At 56.8% G+C, this 22,732-nt stretch overlaps 1 protein-coding gene across 2 annotated transcripts in view; it reads right to left on the reverse strand.

The window, feature by feature from the left end:
- Positions 1-22,732, reverse strand: part of NBEAL2 (neurobeachin like 2) — a 29,881-nt gene that overhangs the window by 2,761 nt on the left and 4,388 nt on the right. For both annotated transcript variants that reach the window (XM_051611614.1, XM_051611615.1), the window contains exons 2-48: positions 21,541-21,629; positions 21,136-21,300; positions 19,826-19,907; positions 19,600-19,724; positions 19,376-19,458; positions 18,547-18,632; positions 15,947-16,232; positions 15,769-15,875; positions 15,466-15,549; positions 15,281-15,364; positions 15,042-15,140; positions 13,485-14,056; positions 13,263-13,395; positions 13,052-13,171; positions 12,646-12,973; positions 12,463-12,545; positions 12,266-12,358; positions 11,620-11,791; positions 10,966-11,099; positions 10,711-10,870; positions 10,530-10,632; positions 9,853-10,006; positions 9,561-9,719; positions 9,310-9,469; positions 9,044-9,129; positions 8,062-8,730; positions 7,803-7,981; positions 7,568-7,727; positions 5,445-5,582; positions 5,046-5,351; positions 4,692-4,841; positions 3,814-3,971; positions 3,609-3,733; positions 3,414-3,534; positions 3,171-3,328; positions 2,796-2,929; positions 2,593-2,700; positions 1,908-2,003; positions 1,704-1,828; positions 1,478-1,618; positions 1,266-1,396; positions 1,069-1,178; positions 849-966; positions 668-765; positions 464-580; positions 284-373; positions 55-164 (exon numbers count right to left, since the gene is read on the reverse strand). In XM_051611614.1, coding sequence (XP_051467574.1) covers positions 55-164; positions 284-373; positions 464-580; positions 668-765; positions 849-966; positions 1,069-1,178; positions 1,266-1,396; positions 1,478-1,618; positions 1,704-1,828; positions 1,908-2,003; positions 2,593-2,700; positions 2,796-2,929; positions 3,171-3,328; positions 3,414-3,534; positions 3,609-3,733; positions 3,814-3,971; positions 4,692-4,841; positions 5,046-5,351; positions 5,445-5,582; positions 7,568-7,727; positions 7,803-7,981; positions 8,062-8,730; positions 9,044-9,129; positions 9,310-9,469; positions 9,561-9,719; positions 9,853-10,006; positions 10,530-10,632; positions 10,711-10,870; positions 10,966-11,099; positions 11,620-11,791; positions 12,266-12,358; positions 12,463-12,545; positions 12,646-12,973; positions 13,052-13,171; positions 13,263-13,395; positions 13,485-14,056; positions 15,042-15,140; positions 15,281-15,364; positions 15,466-15,549; positions 15,769-15,875; positions 15,947-16,232; positions 18,547-18,632; positions 19,376-19,458; positions 19,600-19,724; positions 19,826-19,907; positions 21,136-21,300; positions 21,541-21,629 — 7,289 coding nt within the window. The remainder of the gene's footprint in view (positions 1-54; positions 165-283; positions 374-463; positions 581-667; positions 766-848; positions 967-1,068; positions 1,179-1,265; positions 1,397-1,477; positions 1,619-1,703; positions 1,829-1,907; positions 2,004-2,592; positions 2,701-2,795; positions 2,930-3,170; positions 3,329-3,413; positions 3,535-3,608; positions 3,734-3,813; positions 3,972-4,691; positions 4,842-5,045; positions 5,352-5,444; positions 5,583-7,567; positions 7,728-7,802; positions 7,982-8,061; positions 8,731-9,043; positions 9,130-9,309; positions 9,470-9,560; positions 9,720-9,852; positions 10,007-10,529; positions 10,633-10,710; positions 10,871-10,965; positions 11,100-11,619; positions 11,792-12,265; positions 12,359-12,462; positions 12,546-12,645; positions 12,974-13,051; positions 13,172-13,262; positions 13,396-13,484; positions 14,057-15,041; positions 15,141-15,280; positions 15,365-15,465; positions 15,550-15,768; positions 15,876-15,946; positions 16,233-18,546; positions 18,633-19,375; positions 19,459-19,599; positions 19,725-19,825; positions 19,908-21,135; positions 21,301-21,540; positions 21,630-22,732) is intronic.

Consider the following 22,732-nt stretch of genomic DNA (forward strand, 5'->3'; position numbering starts at 1 on the left):
GGTGGGCTGGTGGCACCTCAGGGAACCATCCCTGGGGACCACAGATCAACTCACTTTGCGTTGGAGACAGTGGGGTCTTTGGTGAAGCTGAAGTAGTTGGAGATGTTCTTGTCGTAGGGCAACCAGTTGTGTGTCCCCAACAAGCCATTGGCACTCACGGTGACCTGGGCAGAGATGGAGGTGACACAGCTCCCACCACTGGAGCCCTCCTGGGGCTCAGTCCTGCTCCCCCCTCCCCTCAGGTCAGCAGGGTGCACCTGTGCCTCAGTTTCCCCACACTCACCAGGACGTCGGGTGATCCCTGAGTGATGAAGGAGTGTGCCTGGTTCTTGGGGACCATGGCTTGCACCAGGGCCACCCCATCGCTGATGCCCTGTGGGGAGACAGCAACCAGTGAGCACTCTCCCAGCCACCACCACTCCCACCAGCCCTGCTCAGGGACCCTCCTCAGGGTTGTCCTCACCTCCACGAAGAAGGACTTGAGCTGGTCCAGGTTCTCAAAGATGTTGGGCGAGCGGGTGTCGAGGCGGGCCAGCCTCCGGGCAGCGCTCTCTGCCGACAGCCGGGCAGGATGGGGCTCCTGGGAGGGTCAGGGGACCCGTGAGAGGGGAGGTGGTCCCCCAAAAAGGGCTGTTTTTTGCAGGGGGGAACACAGGGTATGAACTACCTTGAGCAGCTGGCAGGGTGTCTGCCCAAAGTTGCTGATGATGCCCTCTAGAGCCTTCCTCTGCGTCTCGTCGGCGATGGCATCCAGGTCCACGGCCCCTGGGAATGGGGGTGGTCACGGGGAGGGGGTGGGGGGGCACCTGCAAGGGGGGTACCTGCTACCTCCCTGCCCCACAGCTCACCCTCATAGGTGCAGTAGTAGAAGACGTTGAGGGCCTCCACGGCAGCCGGGCCTCGCTGCTTGTACCCAAAAATGAGGTCGATCCACTCGTGGAGGTGGGCTGAGACATACTCTGACTCCTGGCCAAGGATGGGGCATCAGAGGGGGAGGCTGGGAGTGTTCACCACCCCCAACCAGGGGTGGGAGCGGAGGAAGGACGGGGGTGGGCTCCACCATCTCACCAAGGCTTTGCGGTGCTGGTAGATGAAGTCCTCTCGGGAGCGCGCCCACCGGGGCAGCACCACATCACCCACCTTCTCGTTGGAGAGCTGCAGGCAGCCCAGGTCGAAGCCTGCGGGCAGGGTGGGCAGAGGGTGAGGGACACCAACCCCTGCCATGCTCCCATGGGTGCTGTCCCCGTGGTGGGTGTGTCCCTTACCGTTCTGGTTCTCCAGGAACTCGGGGAAGTAGAAGAACTCAGGGATGAGCTCCTTGACGTCCACCGGGTTCTCCATGCGGGCCTGCCACGCCGCCGGCACCGAGTGGAACTGTCGGTCCGAGCAGTCAAACCTGGTGGCACAGGACACATGGTTGGAGCCTCCTCGTCCCCCTCAGTGTCCCCTCCCCACGGCCCACCCCTTGGGGGCCCACCTGCCGCTCTGCAGCTGGATGTGGAGGGTGGTGAAGGGCTCGGTGCGGATCAGGTAGTGCATGACGCCCGCCGCGTTGGAGTAGTGTGTGCCATAGTGGAACTTGTCCACGGTGCCCGTGGGGTCCTCAAAGCTCTCGTACCTGGGGATGAGGTGGGGGAGGTCCGCCAGGAGCCAGCCAGGTGGTCCCCATGTCCCCCATGCCTCCTTTGTTGGGGAACACTCACTTTTCCTTCACGTCCCGGGCGTGCCGCTCGTTGGCCACCCCAATGGGCTTGGACAGGTCCCGAAAGACGGAGGGGTCAGTGAGGTCGAGGGTCTCCGAGACGTAATCCCGCAGGATCCAGGGAAACTGGGTGGAGGCAGGAGGGGGGTGAGGCTGGGGGTGGGCACAGGCTCACTGGGGGACAGTGGTGGGACACGGGGCTCACCACAGGGTACTGGGAGAGGTCGTTGTAGGTGCGCCCCGCGATGGTGTTCAGCTGCATGAGGTACTCGAAGTTGGAGATCTCCCTCAGGACCCATTTCTGGAGAGAAGGGAGGGTGGCTGAGATGGGCCAGGGGGTAGGAGATGGGCCAGGCACCCCCACCTGTGGCCATCCCAGACCATCCCTGTTGTCCCTGGTGCCATGGCCACCTCTGGTCCCACAGCCATCCCTGGTGCCATGGCCATCCCGATCCCACAGCCACCCCTGGTGCCATGGCCATCTCCATCACACAGCCAACTCTGGTCCTGTGGCTATCCCTGGTCTTCAATGATCCCTGGTCACATGGCTGTCCTCACTGTATGGCTGTCCCTGGTTCCATAGCCATCTTGGATCCCACAGCTATTCTCATCCAATGGCCATCTCTGCTTCCATGATCATCTCCAACCCATGACTATCCCTGGTCCCATGGCCATCCCTGGTCTCCAGCCATCCCAGGTCCCATGGCTGTCCCCACTCCATGGCTGTCCTTGGTCCTGTGGCCATCTTGGATTCTATGACCATGCTCACCATCCTTGGTCCATGGCCAACGCCAACCTGTGGCCATCCCCACCCCATGGCCATCTCCATCCCATGCTGGCACCCTCCCCTTTGCCATGCAGGAAGGGGGTGGGCAAGGTGGGGCTGGTACCTGGGTGAGCCCTGAGGCTTTCAGCAGCTCCTGGGGCGACCGGCTGCCGAAGTAGATCTGGTTGGGGGGATGCAGGCCAAGGATGCAGGAGTACACCTTGTTCCTCACCTGGCGGGACACGGGTAGGATGTGGAATGGCTGGAGGCTGGGCAGTGTCGTGGTGCTGGGAGGGGTTTGGGTGGGGGAGGGAAGGGTGTCACCACCTTTTTTTTGAAGTTGAGGAAGTAGTTGGCCTGGTCAATGAAGAAGAGCTCAAGGGCGGAGCGGCGCAGGTTGTAGCGGCGCAGGTGGACCTCGCGCAGGTGGGACAAGGGGCGCTTGAAGTCGTAGCCGATCCCTGCCGAGATCAGGGTTTTGGGGGTGGGCACAGAGACCCACGGGTGTCACCATCCAGCTGGACACCCATTCCTGAGGGAGGGATGGGGCCAACATCGCCCTAGGGCTGGGAGGAGCCCACCCTCAAAACAACCAGCACCCAGCGCAATGGGCTTCTGGAGGAGATGGGATGGTTGGGGGGGTTCCTCACCCCGACTTGCTGCAGGGACCACCCCCCCCCCCCAAGGAGCATGTGTTGTTACCTCCTTCCGTCTCCTCCTTCTCACTGCTGCCATCATAGAAGTAGACATGCTGGGTTGTCACCTCCAGGCGGCCAGGAATGACAGCCACCGTGGTGATGAGCTCACAGTCCTCAGAGACCACCAGCTTCTCTCGCTGGTTTTGCTCCTTGGGTTCAGCCCTAGGTGACACCGGGGGTAAGGAGACCCCAGTGACACCCACAGCCTGGGAGAGCGTGTGCCATGGCAGGGGCTGGGGACACTCACTGGTTGTCCAGGACAGGGAGGTCCTCCTCGGCCAGTTGGTCATCCTCCAACTCACTCACTTTGGCCTCCTTGGCCATGGCGAGCGGGAGGGAGTCAGCGGGGTTGTGGAGATGGTCAGCTCCTGAAACGAGGAGGGGGTCAGCAGACACACAGCATGTGGGGCACCCCTGGGTGTCCCCCTCCCGTCAGCCTCACCCAGGTTGTCCCGCAGGGCACTGGCCTCCAAGTGTTGGTCAAAATTCACATTGGGCACCAACTTCAGCCTCATCCGGGAGTAGGTCTCGGCGCTCGACAGCTTCCAACGAACCTCCGGTGGGTTCCTGGAAGGGAGGTGGGGCTGAGGCACCCTGGGGACCCCCAGACGTGCCACCCCTCCCTGGGGACCCAGGTGGGGACTCACCGGTCAGCCCAGGCGGAGCGTGGGGAGGTGAGGAGGCGGCAGAGGGACCTCCACTGCTTCAGCACGGTGCTGTGGTGGTTGTTGGCCTGCTTGAGCACGTTGGCGTGCCGGGCGTTTTCCGCCTTGGCGCGCTTCGCTGCTGGCTCCAGGACCAGCTCCTGCCAAGGGAAAGTGGAGTTCCATCAGGCCTTGGGGGTACCCCTCAGCTGAGGAGCATGTCCATGGGGTGACATCCCCAGGGGAAGGAAAATGGCCCCATGATGATGTCCCCAGGATGAGGAGCATGGCCCCAGTGTGAGGAGTGTATCCCCAGGATGATGCTCCTGGGATGAGGAGCACGTCTCTAGAACAATGTCCCCAGGATAAAGAGCACATCCCTATAATAATGGCCCCAGAATGAGGACCACATCCTGAGGACAATGTCCCCAGATTGACAAGGATCTCCCCAGAGTGACATCCCTGAGATGAAGAGCATGTTCCCAGGGTGAGGAGTCCTTCCCCAGGATGACATCCCTCGGATGACAAGTACATCGTCGGGATGATGTCCACATCCTGAGGGCAATGCTCCCATGGTCAGGAGGATGTCTCCAGAATGACATCCCCAAGATGAAGAACAAACCTCCAGGATTAATGTTCCCAGAGTGAGGAGCATGCCCCTGGAGCAAAGAGCATGTCCCTAGAATGACAACCTCAGGGTGAGGACGCCATCCCCAGGATGATCTTCCTGGGATGAGCAGCAAATCCCCAGGATTAATGTCCTCAGGGAAAGGAGCATGTCCCTAGGATGACAAGCCCAGAGCAAGGATCACATCCTTGGGGTGAAGAGCACACCCTTGGGATGAGGAAGCACATCCCCAGGGTGACAACCCAGGCAGTACCTGGAACATCTTGCGGCTGGCTGCCTTCTCCTGCTCCCGCCGCTGGGAGCTGCTCATCATGGCATCATAGCAGGCATTCCAGAAATTGGACATGTGGTCGTGGCTCTTGCCAAAGGTGTCCATCTCAAACTGGGCCATGGTGGGTTGCACCTACCGAGAGAACCAGGATGAGAGGAGGAGACATTCGCAGGGCTTGGCACCCACCAGGCCATGAGCATCTACCCCCTGGAGGTCACCCTTGCTGCCCCCACCCAGTGGTGACAACAAGGGACTCAGCCACAGCATGGACCCATCTCTAAGCCTGGGAAGAGGTTCCCCCAGTGGCAATGCCACCCCTTGCCCTGCAGCACCCACGTGCTTCTCAATGAACGTCCTCCACTCTGGGGTGGTGCAGAAGAGCTGGAAGTCCTCGTAGAAGGTGGGGCTGCCGTTGGTGGGGGGCAGCGAGGGCAGGAAGAGCTGCAGCTGCAGGGTCTCGTAGCACTGGTCCATCAGTGTCCTGACAATGGGCACCAACCAGGAGAAGGTCTCTGACTTGGTGTCCAGCGAGCGCCGCAGGGGGGTCTCCAGCTTGCCCAGCAGGTAGCAAGCCTCATCTTTCTTGGGGGCTGAGGAGGTCTGCAGCAGGCTGTGGAGCTTCACGTAGGCCAGTGAGTGCAGCTGGGAGGGGACATGGGACATGAGATGGGGCCACCTGCCTTGCCCCAAGGGCTGTGGGTGCCCACACCTGAGCCCCAGGAAGGGCTGACCCACCTGGGGGTCCTGCAGCATGATGTAGCCCACCAGGATGCGTAGACCTGTCTGGGCCATCTCCTTGAGGTCGGAGGTGCCGTTGGCCAGGTGGTACCAGACGCCCAGCTTGTCCAGCAGACTGCTCACTCCCTCATAGATCTGCGGGGGGGGTACACACACACAGTGAGCCCCCTGCCCAGCCCCACACCCCCTCACCTCACTGGCTGGCTGGGTGGAAAGCCACCAGGTCTGTCCCCATCGGCCAGCCACCCTGGGGGCTTTGCTTGACGTGGGTTTGGGTGTAGGGCAGGGCCCCAACTCATAACCCTCCTGACAGACTTGCATCATTGGATGTGTTGGGTTGGATGGGACCTCTAAAGGTCATCTAGCCCAAACCCCTGCATGGGCAAGGACATCTCCAACTAGGCCAGGTTGCTCCAAGCCCCATCAAGCCTGACGAAAGAGGAGTCTCAGCTGGGGATCTGGGGGCTGATTGGCACAGGAACGTGCTCCCCGAGCACTGAAGTGTGGATTTGGGTTCTGAGACCTGAGCTTATCCACCAAGGATGGACAAAAGCTTGGGCCAAATCACAGAATCAAAGAATAGAGTCCTAGAGTGGACTGGGTTGGAAGGCACCTTTCAAGGTCATCCAGATCTAACCCCCCTGCATGGGCAGGGACACCTCCCAACCAGCCCAGGCTGCTCCAAGCCCCATCCAACCTGCCCTTCAACACTGCCAGGGATGGGGCAGCCACAGCTTCCCTGGGCAACCTGGGCCAGGCTCTCCCCATCCTCAAAAGGAAGAACTTCAACCTAATACCTCACCTAGTTAAGGGTTAGGATGAAGGGTCAGGGTTGGGGTGAGGACTGAGGTGCAGGACTGAGCTTTACTCAAGGCTGTAGGGCTAAGGCTCAGGATTAGGATTTCGGAGGTGCAGCTGAGTTAGGGTTAAGGTTTAGGTTTGGAGCTTAGAGCACAGGACTAAAGTTTTGGGTTTGCAGTACAGGTGTAGGGCTAAGGTTCAAGTTTTGGTTTAGGGTTTACCATTAGGTTAGGGTTCACTTTACCTGTTACAGGTTAGGGTTAGATCTTAGCATACAGGGGTAGGTTTTAGCACATAGGGTTAGATTTACTGGAGGGTGCAGGGTGCAGGGTTAAGGGTTGGGACTGGGGTTAGGGCTAGGGTGAAGAACTGGAGCTAGGGTTGAGGTTCATGGCAAGGCTGGAGAGTTAAGGTTTAGGATTAGGATTTAGGAGGTAGGTTAGATTGCAGGTTACGGGTTAGGGTTATGGGTTAGGGCTAGAGGTACAGGGCTAGAGTTTTGGGTTTACAGTAGGGGTGTAGGGTTAAGGTTAAAGTTTAGGATTAGGGTTTAGGATCAGGGTTCAGGTTTACAGCAAGGGTTAGGGTTGGAGTTACAGGTTATTAGTTAGGGTTTAGGGTTACATATTAGCATTTAGGGTTAGAGTATAGGGTTAGGTTTACAGTAAGGTTGCAGGGAAAAGGGTTAGGATGGGTTAGGGGCAGGGTATAGGATTGGGGTTAGGGCTGAGGTTTATGGCAAGGCTGGACGGTTAAGGTTTAGGATTAGGATTTAGGAGGTACAGTTAGATTGCAGGTTATGAGCTGAGATTAGGGTTTGGGGTTTTTAACAGGAAGGGTTAAAGGTTAAGATTGGGGTTAAGGCTTGGGGTTTATGACAAGGATGTAGGGTTAAGGTCTAAGATTAGGATTTAGGTGGCACGGTTCAATGTACAGGTTATGAGTTAGGGTTTAGAGTATAGGAGTCAGGTTGAGTTTATGGTTGGGGTGTAGGATTAAGGTTAAAGTTTAGGATTAGGGGTTAGGATCAGGGTTTGGGTTTAGAGCAAGGATTAGGGATCGAATGATAGGTTAGGAGTTAGGGATAGGTTTTAGGGTCAGGTCTTAGCATAGAGGGTTAGAGTATAGGACTGGGTTTATGATAACAGTGTAGAGTCAGGGTCAGGGCTGGATTTACTGGTTATGGGTCAGGGCCAGAGTTTAGGATTAAGGCACAGGTTGCTTTCTAAGGGTTCAAGGGCTGCAGGGAGGGGCAGGGTTAGGAGTCAGCGTTAGGGTTCAGAGCTCAGGTTCAGGACCCCCTGCCCATGCCCATCCACCTTCTCACTCCACAGGGCCTGGTTGTTGTGTCCCTCAGAGAACAAGAAGTCCTGGAGGAGGCGCAGCAGCTTGAGGGCGTTGTGGGTGAGCCCAGGCAGGGCGGCTGGTCCCGACTCCTTCAGGTCCGTCAGTGCTGACTCCAGCATCATCTCCAGCAGGCTGTGGGAGAGCAGGTGTCTCCATGGGGTGGTCCTCCCTTGGGATGCACCCACCTGGAAGCTGGGCAGGACTCACCTGCGCTTGATCTCATCGGGGGGCCGCACCAGCTCGCACGCCGTCCCCAGCTTGGTGAGGACGGAGAAGACCTGCCCACGTTCCCTCCATGCTGTGTCATCCCAGCCCTCCACCCCACGCCAGGTCACTGAGAAGATGATGTTGGTCAAGAGGTTGCACAGCTCCTCCTCAGGTGTTTGCTGCCAACGGAAAGCACGGGTGAAGAGTTTCAGGGTGCACTGTAGCCCGGGATGGGGGGGCACGATGGTTTGGGGCTCACCTGGGGGTTGCTGGTGTTGGAGATGTTGTCGCTGGGCAGTGTGTCCTGGTAGCTGCTCTCATCCAGGACATTGGAGAGGCTGGAGCTCTTGCGTGCTCGCATTCCTGGGAAAGGCTTGAAGCTCTCCAAGGGTGAGGGGGTGCCAGGGCCGCTGGCGGGGGTCTGCGCGCCGCTCTCGGCCGTGGCAATGGAACTGGTGCTGGCCAGGTCAAGTCCCAGGTCAAAGGGTGAGGTGGAGAAGGGTGAGAGTGGGTGGTAGACACCATCAAAAGGAGGACCATCACCAGGGTTGGAGGATGAGCGGCTGGCCTGGTCAGAGGAGTCAAAAGACTTGAAGTTGTAGGAATGGAAGGACTTGGTGCGGCCACCTGGGGAGACGGAGTGGTCAGAGAAGCCTTCAGAGAGCTCTTGGTCAGAGGCTTCGTAGCCCAGAGGCAGGAAGACATCCAGCTCCTGCAGCTCAGCTGGTGGCGAGCTCATCCCCTCTTTGCTGGGGGTGTCTGAGAAGCAGAGGAGCTCCAGGCAGCCCACGTTGCTCGCGTTGCTCAGGCTGTGCTGGCGGAACTCGTAGGACTCCTTGACGTAGAGCTTGGTGAGCGTGTCCTGCCAGCCGGCCAACCTTGCCAGCTGCTTCACCATGTCCTGCTGAGCGTAGATCAAGTGGAAGAGCTGCAAGAAAGAGCAGGTGGGGGAGACCTGATGATGCTGTCTCAGCTCCTGGCCACTTCTTGGGGGTTTTGTCTGTCCAAGGGGCAGGATGTTCAGGTTGGTTGCCAGCGGTCCCGAGATCTTGCATCTCCCCTAACTACCATTGGGTGCTGCACCACCTCTACGCTGGGTTGTCCACGTGCCAGCAGCCCCATGCATGGGGTGTTACCACCATCCCCATGACCCCTGCATTCAGGCATGGCTGGGTGCCCAAGGGGCTCCTCACCAGGGTGACCACTTGGCCACAGCCCCTTGCACCCATGGTCCTGCTCACCTTGCGGCAGATATCGAGCCGGACGGTCAGCTCGGCCCGGTGGGACAGGTAAACCACAGCCACCAGGTCCTTGTAGCTGGGAGGGTCTATGGACAAGGAGAGACAATACAATGGTGGGATACTTCCTTCTGTCCCTGAAAGCCACCAAACACCCCCAAGCCCCCAAGACTGCCTGAGCCTTGTGGGAAGCCACCACCGATGAACTCATGGCATGTGCTTGGGATGGGTGGCCAGGACCAGCCTGGTTTGGGCAGGGCAGGTGGTACCTGCTCCCAGGACCTGCTCCGAGAGGCAGCGGAAGAGCAGCATGGAGCCAGGGACATCACCAAGGCAGGCAATGAGCCCCTGGTACCCAATATCCTTCAGCTTCAGGCGGTTCTTGCTGCGCTCGGGGATCTTCTCATACTTCAGCATCTTGTAGAGGACCTGGTGAGGCAGAGAGGGGTGGCCACCCTGCTGTGGCAAAGTCCCTGGCCACTGGGGATGGCAAGAGGCTGGCACCGGGGACTCGCCTGACCTTGAAGACCCTCTCCCGCACTTCATCCGAGAACTTCTTCTGCACCAGCAGCGAGAAGAGGACCTCCACGTGGCCTGGCTCAAAGAGGAAGGCAAAGAGCTGCTCCTGGGCTGGCGAGCCCTTCAGCAGGCTGTGGATCACCTCCAGCGCCCCGCAGACCTGTGGGACACAGGGCTGGCTGTCCATGTGCCTCACCAGGATCTCAGCAGCTTCTCTGCACCTGCTGCCAAGCACCATGACAGCCCATGGACTGCTGAGGTGTTCGGGAACATGGGTGGCTTGGTGACAATACCTGCTGCTCGTCCTGTGCCCCGGCCACGTAGCTGAGCAAGCTGTGCATCTCCTCCCCAGAGAAGCTCCTGCAGAAGAAATCCTTCACCAGGCTGAAGAGGGATGTCTGCACTGTCTTGATGTCATCGGTGGCTGTGGTCTTCTCCCTGGAGGTGCTGAGGGACAAACGCACGTGGGTATTCCTGCTGGGGACGTGCACAGCTGCCCTCCTGTCCTGTGTTACTCATTGCCAGTATGATCCCAAATCCCACCAGCTGAGGAGCAGTTCAGTGTGGACAACCCTTCTGGCCAGGCCTGTTCACTGGGAAATGTCTCTGCAGGGTGCAAGCACCTCTAGTGTCACGGGGGTGTGGGAACACACCAGGTCAGACAAGGAAAGGACTTCAGCAGGTGCAGAAACCACTATGATCTGCAGCTGAGGAGATGCTGGTGGTGGGTTTTGGGGCTGATTGGTCCCAGCTCTGGGTGGAGGCTTGAGGATGGGGGCAAGGACAAAGGGAGTGGAAGGTCCTACCCCCACCACCATGCTCCCAACACCAGAAGATCACCCCAGGAGGTGCTTGCAGTGGGGATATTGCCCCAGGCAAAAGGTGTCTACCCCAATCCAGAGCTCTGAGGGGTCAAGCCCACCAGCACCAGGTCAGGGCTCAGAGGTCCAGGCTGCAAGTGGCAGCTCACCCATAGAAGGTCCGGATGGAGTCCAGGACGTACTGCACCCCGTACTTCTTGCGGATCCGCTGCTTGTGGTCCTTGACGACGTTGGCCAGGTACTGGATGTGACCTGTGAGGAGAAGGTTGTGAGTGGCTGTGGAGGCCAGCTGGGATGGAGAACATCCCCCAGGCAGCCCCCAGTTCCCACCTAAGCGGACGGCGAAGTCGCTGTTGCTCCAGATGTGGAAGTCGAAGAGGAGATGCTGGTAGAGGAGGTGCAGCAGGAGCCCGCTGCCCTCGGAGGCCACCTGCTCCATCAGGATCTGCGAGGCCATCAACGTGCTCATGTCCAGCAGTGGGCTGGAGACCTGCCACGGGTGAGAGAAGAGGCTTGCAGCCCCGGTGTGCCCCTTGCAGAAAGATCTCGAGGACCACGGGGTGGATCCTTTGGTAGCCCCCGTACCTTCTGCAGCAGTGCCCCGATGATGGCTGGCCCGTGGCATTGCACCAGGCTCTCCTGGTTCACTGGGTGGTTCTGGATGAAGTTCTTCACCAGCAGCAGGAAGGCGGCCACGCTGTTCCTCTCCAGCCTGCTCTCTGCAAGGCACGGGGCAGAGCCCTGCCGGGAGCTGCCAGCACCTTCCAGGGGCATCCTGGAGACCCCGCCAGAAACTTTTCTCTGCAAACTTCTCAGCCCCAGTTCCCCTCATTGCCCCCAGATTGAAGCAAGTGGAAATCTCCCTTGCCCTGAGCTTCTCGGAAACAAGCAGCTGGGTATCAGGAGAAAACCCCATTCATCTATGCAGGAGAAGGCTCCTGCATCAACCCAGCCCTACTATAAGACACCAGAGACTCCACACCCAGGCAAGCTGGAGGCAAGGAGGCTGGAGCCACCTTTGTCTTCCCGGAACTACTTGTTTATGACTAATTGGGTCATAAAAACATGAAAAGAGGTTGATGGTTTCTCATCACCCCGCAGTTCTCGGTGCCCCAGGCAAGACCTCTCAGGCCCATGGTAGACACCAGCCTGCTCCAGGCAGCACCCACGTGGCAGTGGGGTCACCTCCAGCCACCCCAGCAGGATGGCTCCTGCTCCAAGCCCCCCCAGGATCCTCACCTGAGGACCTGCCCAGCGGGATGAGCATGCCCTGGGCGTTCCTGGAGGACGTCAACTCCGGCCCCACCAGGTCGTTGGTCTCCTGCTCATCCTCAGGTTCCTCCTTCTTGGACACCACTTGCTCGAGCAGGGGCAGCAGCACTCCCATCCCACCCACGCAGTTGACCACGTCCTGCCAGAAGGAGGCGAGAGGCTTTGCTGGGTGCTGTGTGGTGACAGCAGCACAGAGGAGGAGGTTGCGTGTGCACCTAAGGTCCATCCTGCCTGCTCATGGGCTCAGCCCAAGCTGGGGAGAGCCAGGCCCTGTGGCCAGCAAAGACTGGGCTGCACCCTGACCTGACCCTATGGCACAAACTGAGGAGTTCCCCAAAAAGCACCACCCATGGTGCCCACCCTGGGTGCCGAGGACCTACAGGGCAGATAGGTCCATGATGGACTTGTGGGTCAGGCTGATACTTGGAAGACCAATGGGGCATGTGGACCCTTGGTGGACCCAATATTATGTAGCTGAGTCCCTGTAGGGTCCAGGGGAACCACCATGGCCACCCAACACCCCTTGGGGGTCCTGCCCCTGCCCCAGGAGGGGCCCAGCCCTCCACACCATGGGGTGGATGGGCCAGGATGGATGACCCTGCACCCAGCATACCTTGATGTCCCAGTTGACCACCTTGTGCCCTGTCAGCCTCCCGTCCAAGCTCTGGCTGGGAGAGAGGTCCAGGCAGATGTTGTTCCTGCAGGCCTAGAAGAGAACAACATGGGAGCGTCTTCATGCTCCTGGAGATGTCACCTACAGCAGAAGGTCCACCAGTGCTGTCCCTGTCCCCAGGGGGTGGCTCTTCTCACCTGTGGGGTATAGTACAGCAAGAGCTTGCTGCTGAGCTCTGCCAGGTCACCTTCCTGTGTAAATGGTGATGTGACATTTGGCCCTGGGGGAAGAGGAATGGGGTGAGCTGAGGCATGGTAGGGGGAGACCCTGGTAGCCACCAGCACCCCTACAGATGTCCCTCGTGTCCCACCCCAATGTACCTGCACAGAACAGTGCCTTGACCTGGGCTTGCTGCAGAGCCTCGCAGAAGATGGCCACAGAGCCCAGGTGACCTTCCAAGGAGGTGGGGCTGCCCCACTCGGTGTCCTGGCTGCCAGCTGCCGTGGTGGCCACTACCCCCTCAGTGGGGGGCTGAGTGGGGGTCCAGGCATGGGGACCCAAGGTGGCAGGTACAGACTGGGAGTGGTGGAGCACAGGACGTGGTGGGAACACCAGCTCTGGTGCGTGCGGCGCTGGTGGGTGACTGGTGGTGGTGGTGGCAGTGGTGGTTCGGTGGCCCGCGGAGCCGATGCAGCAGGAGGTGAAGGACTGGAAGGGAGAAAAAGAGTTGTGGTGGGCCCCCAGCCCCATGCCACGGGGAGGGGTCCAGCTGGGAGGGTGTCCCACCTCGTGGAGGGAAGGGAAACGGAGCTGCGCCGTCTTCCGCAGGTGCCCGTCGGCGTAGATGTTGACGACGTTCTGGCCAAAGGGCCGTCGGCCGGCGACGTGGACAACGTCAACGCAGTGCTGGGGAGAGAAGGAGGAGACAGCAGGGATCCCGTTGTCCTGGTTGCCCTTCTTGATGGTGGTGGGGACAGGGGTGGGGGATGATACTCACCCAAGCCGAGTCGTTGAAGGCGAACTCTGGCAACGCCACCGTCATGTAGTCCTTCTTGGTGCAGACGGCCACCACCAGCACGCCGCCGGCGGTGAAGAACGCCTCGAAGCCTGTCCCACCAGCCGTGAAGAAGCTGGTGGAGGAGAAGCACGGTGTGGATGGTGGCGCCGCCCATCCTCATCCTCACCTCGGCCCTTCCCAGTCCCTCCTTTGGAGCATCACCTGTAGAGCTGCCTCCTCTTCGGCCTCACCGGCAGCTCGGGCTCCTCCTCGCTCAGGCACAGCCAGGCGTGGAAGGCGAAAGCCCCACCGGGCCACTTCTGGACGGCGGGCACCATGATCCCAGCCATCCCGGGTGTCAGGTCGAAGCACTGCAGGGCCCGGGGGGGCCCCTCGACCCTCGCCATCCCCGAGAGGGCCCGGATGACGGGAGCCACGTAGGGATGAGGCCCCCGACCCTTCTCCCGCCGCAGCAGCCGCAGCAGTTGCCGCAGCTCCCCGGGCCGGATGGAGAGGCTGCCCAAAGCCCTCAGAAGCTCCAGCAAATTCTCAGAGCAAGTGGTGGGCAAGGCTGGTTGGGCGGCCAGGGCGACCAGCAGGCAGCCCACCATGCCTGCCTTGACACAGGTGAGGCGGCTGGGCAAGGAGGCTTCGCAGAGTCTTCGCAGCTGGGCCGAGAGGAAGAGCTGGAGGTCCCGGCAGGACAAGGCTGGCAGCCAGGCCAGCAGGATGAGCAGGGGCTGCTCGTTGCGGATGGGACGCACCGGGAAGGAGCTGTGGTCGCCTTCCACCGCCTGTTGGAATGCAAGAGGCTGTTGGTGCAGCCCTGAGCCCGTGGAGAGGGACAGATCTTCCCCCACTGGACACCCCAGGCTGGTGGTAGAGGTGCATCAAGCTTATCTGAGACCCTGGTGCATCAAAAACCTTGGAGACTCCTGTGCATCAGAACTCTTGGAGACCTTTATGCATCAGGAGTCTTGGAGACTCTCATACATTAAGCATCCTGGAGACCCTCATGCCTCAAGAATCTTGGAGACCCTCATGCATCAACTATCTTGGAGACCCTCATGCATCCAAAGTCTTGGAGATGTCTGTGCATCCAAAGTCTTGGAGACTCTCGTACACCAAGAGTCTTGAAGACCCTTGTACATCAAAAGTCTTGGAGACCCTCATGCATCAATAATCCTGGAGACCCTCATGCATCCAAAGTCTTGGAGACTCCTGTCCACCAAGAGTCTTGCGGACCCTTGTGCATAGAAAGTCTTGGAGGCCTCCATGCATTTAAAGTCTTGGAAAGCCCCAAGCATCAAGGGTCTTGGAGACCCTCATGCATCATGTGTCTTAGAGAACTCCATGCAACAGAAGCCTTGGAGGTGCATCAAGGGTCCTGGAGACCCCTGTGCATCAAGAGCCTTGGAGAATCCCCATGCATCAAGTGCCCTGAAGTCCTCCACGCATCAAGCATTTTGGAAACCCCTGTGCATCAAGCATGTCAGAGACCCCCATGTATCAAGCACCTTGGAGACCCACCCTGTGCATGAAGCATTTTGGCAACATTGTCCCATCCAGCAGTACCAGAGTAAGCACTGCCACACCAGGAAGGGCTCAAATCTCCCCAAAGCTGAGGATGGTCCTAGGACCTCTTGGGAGGAACCACTGGGAAACTAACAGGGTAGAGGGCTTTGGGGAGGGCAAGGAATGGGACTGCTGGGGCTGAGTTCCACCACGAACCAGCAGCACTGAGGGCTTTGCTTGGCATGGAGAAGTGGGCATGCTCACCATGTTGAGGAGCTCCTGGAGCAGGCGTTGGGTGGGCTGGCCCTGGCTCCTCAAGACCTCGTAGAGGTGGGCATAGCCGATGCGCTCCTTGAACACCTCCTGCAAGAAGCCGGACACGTGGCACCCTGCACCAAGTCCCTCCACGTGCTGCTTCCACCCCAGCCCACCTCTCGGTGTGAAAGCCCCCGAACCCAGGCATTTCTTTGGGGTGTCTCCCCCCACCCCGGTCCACCCCAAACCTTGGCTGAGGGCGAGTTGCTCATGATGGCGGTGAGCACCCCGATGGCGTGGACTGCGATGGCGTCGGAGCTGCCGTCAGAGACCTACGGAGACGTGGGGGTGGTGGGTCTGCTGAGCCACGGGGTTGGGGGCCCGCAACCCACCACACCTGGTGGTTTGGTTATGAGGTGGCCCCACATGATACCTGCTGGAGCTTGTCCCCGTCTGGTGGTCTCGTGGGGATCTCATCCCGGGCTTCACCTGCCTCCCGTGAGTTGCTGAGGTAGAGCTGTGGGACACGAGGTGGGCATCAACCCCGGGAGAAGCACCCAGGGTGGGGTGGGGGGAAGAGGGAAGGTGGTTATGGAGTGTCCCCACCCCTGGGATGCTGTTGCGGCATTGTTGTCCCATCCTGGCATTATTTAGAGCCAGGAAGGGTGAGGGTGAAGATGAGGGTGCCCAACCCTGGTGTCATGGAGTGGGGACAGCAAGGTGGCCACCCCAGTACCTTGCTGTTTTGGAGGAGACGGATGATGTGCTCAAAGCAGTTGTTGCTGAGAAAGACAGCTTGGAGAACTGGCCGGTCCTCACAGCTCAGCATGGCCGGGATGGCATCTAGGGCGAGGTGGAGAAGGCTCAACCCTCATCCCACCACCCCGTCCCCATCCCCATCCCCAACCACCTACCCAGCATGAGGACACGGAGAGCGACGAGGCCACCGGCCGCTTCTGGTGCCAAGGAAGCGACGGGCAGGTCCGAGTTGAGCACCCTGAAGTAACCATCCAGGAGGACACGCAAGGGCACGGGGCCGGCGCCGGGGCTGCCCCCGTGGAGCACGTGGACCACGGCCACCACCAGGTGTAGGACCAGCTCCAGCATCCCGGGGAGAGGGGGGGTCTCCCCAGCCCCCTGGCGCAGCACCCCCAGCAGCACCTCCACGGCTGGCGGTGCGATGGCCCGCAGCGCGTTGGGCTGTCGGGACGATGATGGGGTGGGGGTAAGATGGGCTTGGACGTCGCCCATCGCCGTGTAAGAGTCATAGAATCACAGAATCATAGAACCACAGGGGTTGGAAGGGACCTCTGGAGATCGAGCCCGAGCCCACTGCTGCAGCAGGATCACCCAGAAACACATCCAGAGAGGTCTTGAAGGTCTCCAGAGAAGGAGACTCCACCACCTCTCTGGGCAGCCTGTCCCAGGGCTCTGTCACCCTCACAGGGAAGAAGTTCTTCCTCATCTTGAGGAGGAACTTCCCGAGCTCCAGTTTGCACCCATTGCCCCTCGTCCCACCACAGGGCACCACTGAACAGAGACTGTCCCCTCCCTCTCGACACCCCCCCCACAGGTATATGTAGACATTCAGACATTCATCGGGTCCCCTCTCTCAACCTTCTCTTCTCCAGACTCAAGCTGCTAAGACCAAGCCCCACGGGTTTTGCCACCCCCTGCTCCTGGGGGCGTGCAAACGAATTGAAGGCACACTTCAGAGCTATTAATTAAATCCCAGTTTTTAAGCCTTGGATTAGTTAAAACCTATTTCTGCTCCAGTTCAGGCAGCCAAGAGGGTCTCACCCACCACCTGGAGCTGAACCAGGGATGAACCAGCAGCTCCAGCTCAACCCTCTTCTCAATGTCAGGATTTTATATTTTTTTTAAGGTAAAACCCACTGAATTTAGGGCTGAACATTTACATATGGAATAATGGAATAATTATATTGAGATAATATAGAGATATATTATAAATATCCTATATATTTAGGGCTGGAAATTGAAATATGGACTCACAGAATCATTCTATATATTATCTATACATATATAGAATATTCTATATATTCAGGGCTGGATGTTTAAAAATCAAATCACAGAATCATTCTGTATGCATTTGATATATGCTATTTTATATATTTAAGGCTGGAAATTTTAATATAGAATCATAGAGTAATGCTGTATCTATAAAATATAGATAATATTCTATATATTTAGGGCTGGATATTTAAAAATAGAATCACAGAATCATTCTCTATATATTTTATATATACTATTCTGTATACTTAGGGCTGGGAATTTAAATATAGAATCATAGAACCATTCTCTCTATATTATATATTCATATATATGTACTTTTCTATATATTTGAGGCTGAAATTTAAATACAGAATCACAGAATAATTCTATATATTAAATATATATAAAATTATGCATATTTAGGGCTGGAAATATAAATACAGAATCACAGAAACATTTTCTATATTAAATATTTATAATTTTCTGTATATTTAGGGGTGGAAATTTAAAAACAGTATCGTAGAATTATTCTATATATTAAATATATATAATATTCTGTATATTTAGGGCTGGAATTTAAATATAGAATCAAAGAACCATTCTATATATTAAATATTCATAATATTCTGTATATTTAGGGGTGGAAATTTAAATATAGAATCACAGAATCATTCTATATATATTTTACATGTACTATTCTGTATATTTAGGGCTGAAATTTTTAATATAGAATCATAGAACCATTCTCTATATATTATATATTCATATACCTGTACTTTTCTATATATTTGAGGCTGAAATGTAAATACAGAATCACAGAAACCATTCTATATATATTATATATTCACATATATGTAATATTCTATATATATATTAGGCTGGAATTTAAATACAGAATCACAGAAACATTCTATATATTAACTATATATATAATATTCTGTATATTTAGGGCTGGAAATTTAAATATAGAATCACAGAACCATTCTCTATATATTCTATATACATGTAAATGTACTATTCTGTACATTTGAGGCTGGAATTTAAATATAGAATCATAGAATCATTCTATTTGTTAAATATACATAATATTCTGTATATTTAGGGCTGGAAATTTAAATGCAGAATCGTAGAATCATTCTATATATTAAATATACATAATATTATCTATATTTAGGGCTAAAAAATTAAATATAGAATCACAAAATCATTCTATATATATTTTATATGTACTATTCTAGATATTTAGGGCTGGAAATTTAAATAGAGAATCACAGACTCATTCCACAATTCAATTTCCAGCCCCAAACTGGGTGGGTTTTACCTTAAAAAATGATTCAAGGTTAAAAAGAAGGAAATGTTTTGGGTTTTTTTGAAAGGGTTTCCAAAAAAAATCAGTGGTTTAATTCCAGGATTTCTCTCGCAGGGAATAAATGAAACCTCCAGGGTTTATCCCTTGGGATGATGATCCCCAAATCCTCCCTCTTCCCCATCCCAGCTCTACCTTGGATCCAGAGAGGATGGCCCCAAAGAGGTGGAGAAGTCGGAGCTGGATTGTCTCAGGGAGCTGCTTCCCAGCTTGGAAACTCTCTGCCAGGATCCAGGAGAGAGGGATTTACTTCAGGGAACAAGCAACCAAAAAAAAACCCCCAAAAAACCCCCAAAAAAGGGAAAAAAAATATCCCTTTTCTACACAAATCCACCCCAAAATCCAGGTGCTGGATGTGTTGATGTGCAGAGGGAAGATGCTCACTTGGTTTATTTCTGCAGCTTTAGGGGGAGGTGGTTTTTTTGGCCTCAAAAAAAGGGCTTTCGGTTCAAAACGAAGGTTCATCCTGGGGATCTGCAGGTGCTTGGGTGAATTTTAGGTGATTTTTCGCAACGTTTTCACCCCAGAGGGTGGTTTTTTGGGGGGTTCCCCCTAAAGAAAATCCCCTTTGGGTTGGTTTTTGCAGGGTCCCCAGGGGCTGCAGGATTTCATCCCTGCTTCAGGATCCTACCCCTGCCCCCGGGACCCCCGTACGGGCACATAGAGGGGCCTGGGGTAGGGATAGGATCCTATGATTGCCCTGGAATCACAGAGTGATCCCAAGGCAGGTAGAGGATCCTGTATTTTCCCTGGAATCATTTAGTGATCCCACGGAAGGATAAGGATCCTACATTTTCCCTGGAATCACAGAGTGATCCCAAGGCAGGTAGAGGATCCTACATTTTCCCTGGAATCACAATGTGATCCCAAGGCAGGTAGAGGATCCTATATTTCCCTGGAATCATAAAGTGATCCTGGGGCAGGTAGAGGATCCTCTGTTTTCCCTGGAATCTTTTCCCTTTACCTTGGAAGAAGGTGCTGAATTCGGGGGGCAAAGGGGCCGGGGGGAACTTGTATTTACTCTTCTCTTTGGCGCTGACGACTTCCCTGGAAGGAGAGAGGTGAAGTTGGGGTGGGTGTGTGGGTGTTGGGGGTGCAGGGGAGGGGTTTGGGGGGGAGGGCTAGGGGGGTGTGTGGGGTTCAGGGGTGTGTGTGGGGTTTAGGGGTGCGGGGGGGTGCCCAGCTCACCCGCTCAGCTGCCGCCGCCAGGTCTGGTAGGGGTCGAAGAGGCACTCGCAGAGATGGAGGGCGTGGAGCATCCCGCTCTCCAGGAGCTGCATCCCACCCCCCTCAGCTTCCCGGGGATTCTTCAGCTGTTGGAAAAGTGGAGTGAGATTAACAACCCCCCCCCCCTCTCCAAATCCAAAATTCCTCCTTTGGATGAGAGCCCCCCCAAATTAGGGCAGGGGTTTACCTGGCTGGCACAGACCCGCAGCAGCTTCAGCACCTCCGGGATGAAGCCGGGGGTCTTGTCTGGTTGGATGTTTTCCAGGTTCCTGGGAGGAGGGGGTGGGAATAACACATTGGGGGGGGGTTTAATGCATCACGAGGGGCTTTTGCATCGGGGGGGGGGGGAGGTGGGTAATGCATCATGAGGAAGGGTTAATGCAAATGGGGAGTTGTGGAACCATGGGGGGGTTGATGGATCGTTGGGGAGGGGGTTGGTGCCTCTTGGAGGAGTTACTGCTTCATGGGGGGCTTGGTCCATGGGGGGGGAGGGGGCATTAAAACATAATTAGGGAGGGGGTTGGTGCCCCTTGGAGGAGTTATTGCTTCATGGGGGGGTTGATCCATCATGGGGGGGTTGATCCATCATGGGGGGAGGCATTAAAACATAATTAGGGAGGGGGTTGGTGTCCCTTGGAGGAGTTATTGCTTCATGGGGAGGTTGATGCATCATTGGGGGGGAGGGCTGATGAACTTTGGAGGAGTTAATGCTTCATGGGGGGGTTGATGCATCATGGGGGGGTCGATCCATCATTGGGGGGGTTGATGCATCATAGGGGGGGCATTAAAGCATCACTGGGGAGGGGCTTGGGGCCCCTTGGAGGAGTTATTGCTTCATGGGGGGGTTAATGCACCATGAGGGGGATTAAAGCATCATTGGGGGGGGTTCATGCATCATTGGGGGGGGGGGTTGATGCACGTTGGAGGAGTTATTGCATCATGGGGGGGGCTGATGCATCCAGGGGGTGGTTCATGCATCATGGGGGGTGGGTTTGTTATGCACCTTTTAGGGGGGGTGCATAATGCAGCAGCCAGCACAAGTTAGGGCACGTCCTCAGCTGAACGCCACCCATGGCTGGGAAATGGGGGGACAGGTGGGTGATGTCACCCCCCCCTGGGGACATGGAGGTGGTGGCTTGGTGGAGATGCTGCTGCCAGGGCCAAGGGGGGTGGGATGTGCTTGGTGGGGCTGAGGGGGGGCAATGCTGCACTTTGGGGGGGGGGGTAGGGGGGAAATACTTTGTTTTGGGGTGATGTGATGCACTTTGGGGGGGGGGTGGGGTCCTTCAGTTTGGTCCCTTCAGCAAAGACTTGTTGGGGGGACAGGAGCCAGAGAGGGGGGATCCCCTCCATGTCCCAGAGCTGGGCTGCCCTTGTTGGGGGGGCTGATCCTGCAGCATCAGAAGGACTGGGACCAGGAGCCCCCCCATGGGTGGGGAGGGGGGGAACAGAGAGAGGCCGGGACCACCTCCCCAAGGGTGGTGGGGTGCCACCCACCTGCAGATGATGATGAAGAACTTGAGGAGCAGGAGGGCCTGTCCCAGGCTGGCCCCACCGCTCTCCTCCCGTGGGATCTGGGCCACACATTGTCCCAACCTCTGGCTCAGCACCTGCAGCACCTCCCGGGGCAGCACCGGGATCTCCGACACTGGCTCCTCCGGCCTGGGATGGGGACAAAACCCAGGAGGGAAGAGGGGGTAGAGCAGGATGTGACCAGACCCCCCATCCCCCAACCCCCATCCCCACAACCCCATCACCACCACCACCATCCCCTTCGAGCAACCGGATGGATGAAAACCACGGGGAGCGGATGAGCAGCGGCCGTGACAACCCCCAGGTTGCCCCGTGGGTGTCACCCCACAACCCGTCACCCCAGCAGCACCTCTGGCCGCTCCTCCTCACCTCCTGGGCTCCAGCGAGGGCAGGGTGATGATCTTCTCAAAGTTCATGACAAAGGCTTCCAGCCACTGCTGCAGGTAGGACAGGTCTTTCTGCAAGGACAGGGAGGGCGGGGCTGGAGCCGCTGGCCAATCGGAGCCCACGCTGAACGCCACCCCTGAGGTCTCAGCCAATCAGCGGCCAGAGTGGTCAAGCTCCCCAGGAGCAACCGGCCAATTGGCAACAGGAGTCTTAGAACATCCAGGGGGGCCACCAGCCAATGGGCAACCAGATTGGCACAACCTGTAGAACCGCTGACCAATCAGCAGCCAGAGCAGCACAACCTGTGGAACCGCTGACCAATCAGCAGCCAGAGCAGCACAACCTGTAGAACCGCTGACCAATCAGCAGCCAGAGCAGCACAACCTGTAGAACCGCTGACCAATCAGCAGCCAGAGCAGCACAACCTCTGGAACCACTGACCAATCAGCAGCCAGAGCAGCACAACCTCTGGAACCGCTGACCAATCAGCAGCCAGAGCAGCAACAACCTGTAGAACTGCTGACCAATCAGCAGCCAGAGCAGCACAACCTCTGGAACCGCTGACCAATCAGCAGCCAGAGCAGCAACAACCTGTGGAACCGCTGACCAATCAGCAGCCAGAGCAGCACAACCTCTGGAACCGCTGACCAATCAGCAGCCAGAGCAGCACAACCTCTGGAACCGCTGACCAATCAGCAGCCAGAGCAGCACAACCTCTGGAACTGCTGACCAATCAGCAGCCAGAGCAGCAACAACCTGTAGAACCGCTGACCAATCAGCAGCCAGAGCAGCACAACCTCTGGAACCGCTGACCAATCAGCAGCCAGAGCAGCACAACCTCTGGAACTGCTGACCAATCAGCAGCCAGAGCAGCAACAACCTGTAGAACCGCTGACCAATCAGCAGCCAGAGCAGCACAACCTCTGGAACCACTGACCAATCAGCAGCCAGAGCAGCACAACCTCTGGAACCGCTGACCAATCAGCAGCCAGAGCAGCACAACCTCTGGAACCGCTGACCAATCAGCAGCCAGAGCAGCACAACCTCTGGAACCGCTGACCAATCAGCAGCCAGAGCAGCAACAACCTGTAGAACCACTGACCAATCAGCAGCCAGAGCAGCAACAACCTGTAGAACCACTGACCAATCAGCAGCCAGAGCAGCACAACCTGTG

This window comes from Apus apus, chromosome 2 (genome assembly GCF_020740795.1).
Source record: "Apus apus isolate bApuApu2 chromosome 2, bApuApu2.pri.cur, whole genome shotgun sequence".
NCBI lineage: Eukaryota > Metazoa > Chordata > Aves > Apodiformes > Apodidae > Apus > Apus apus.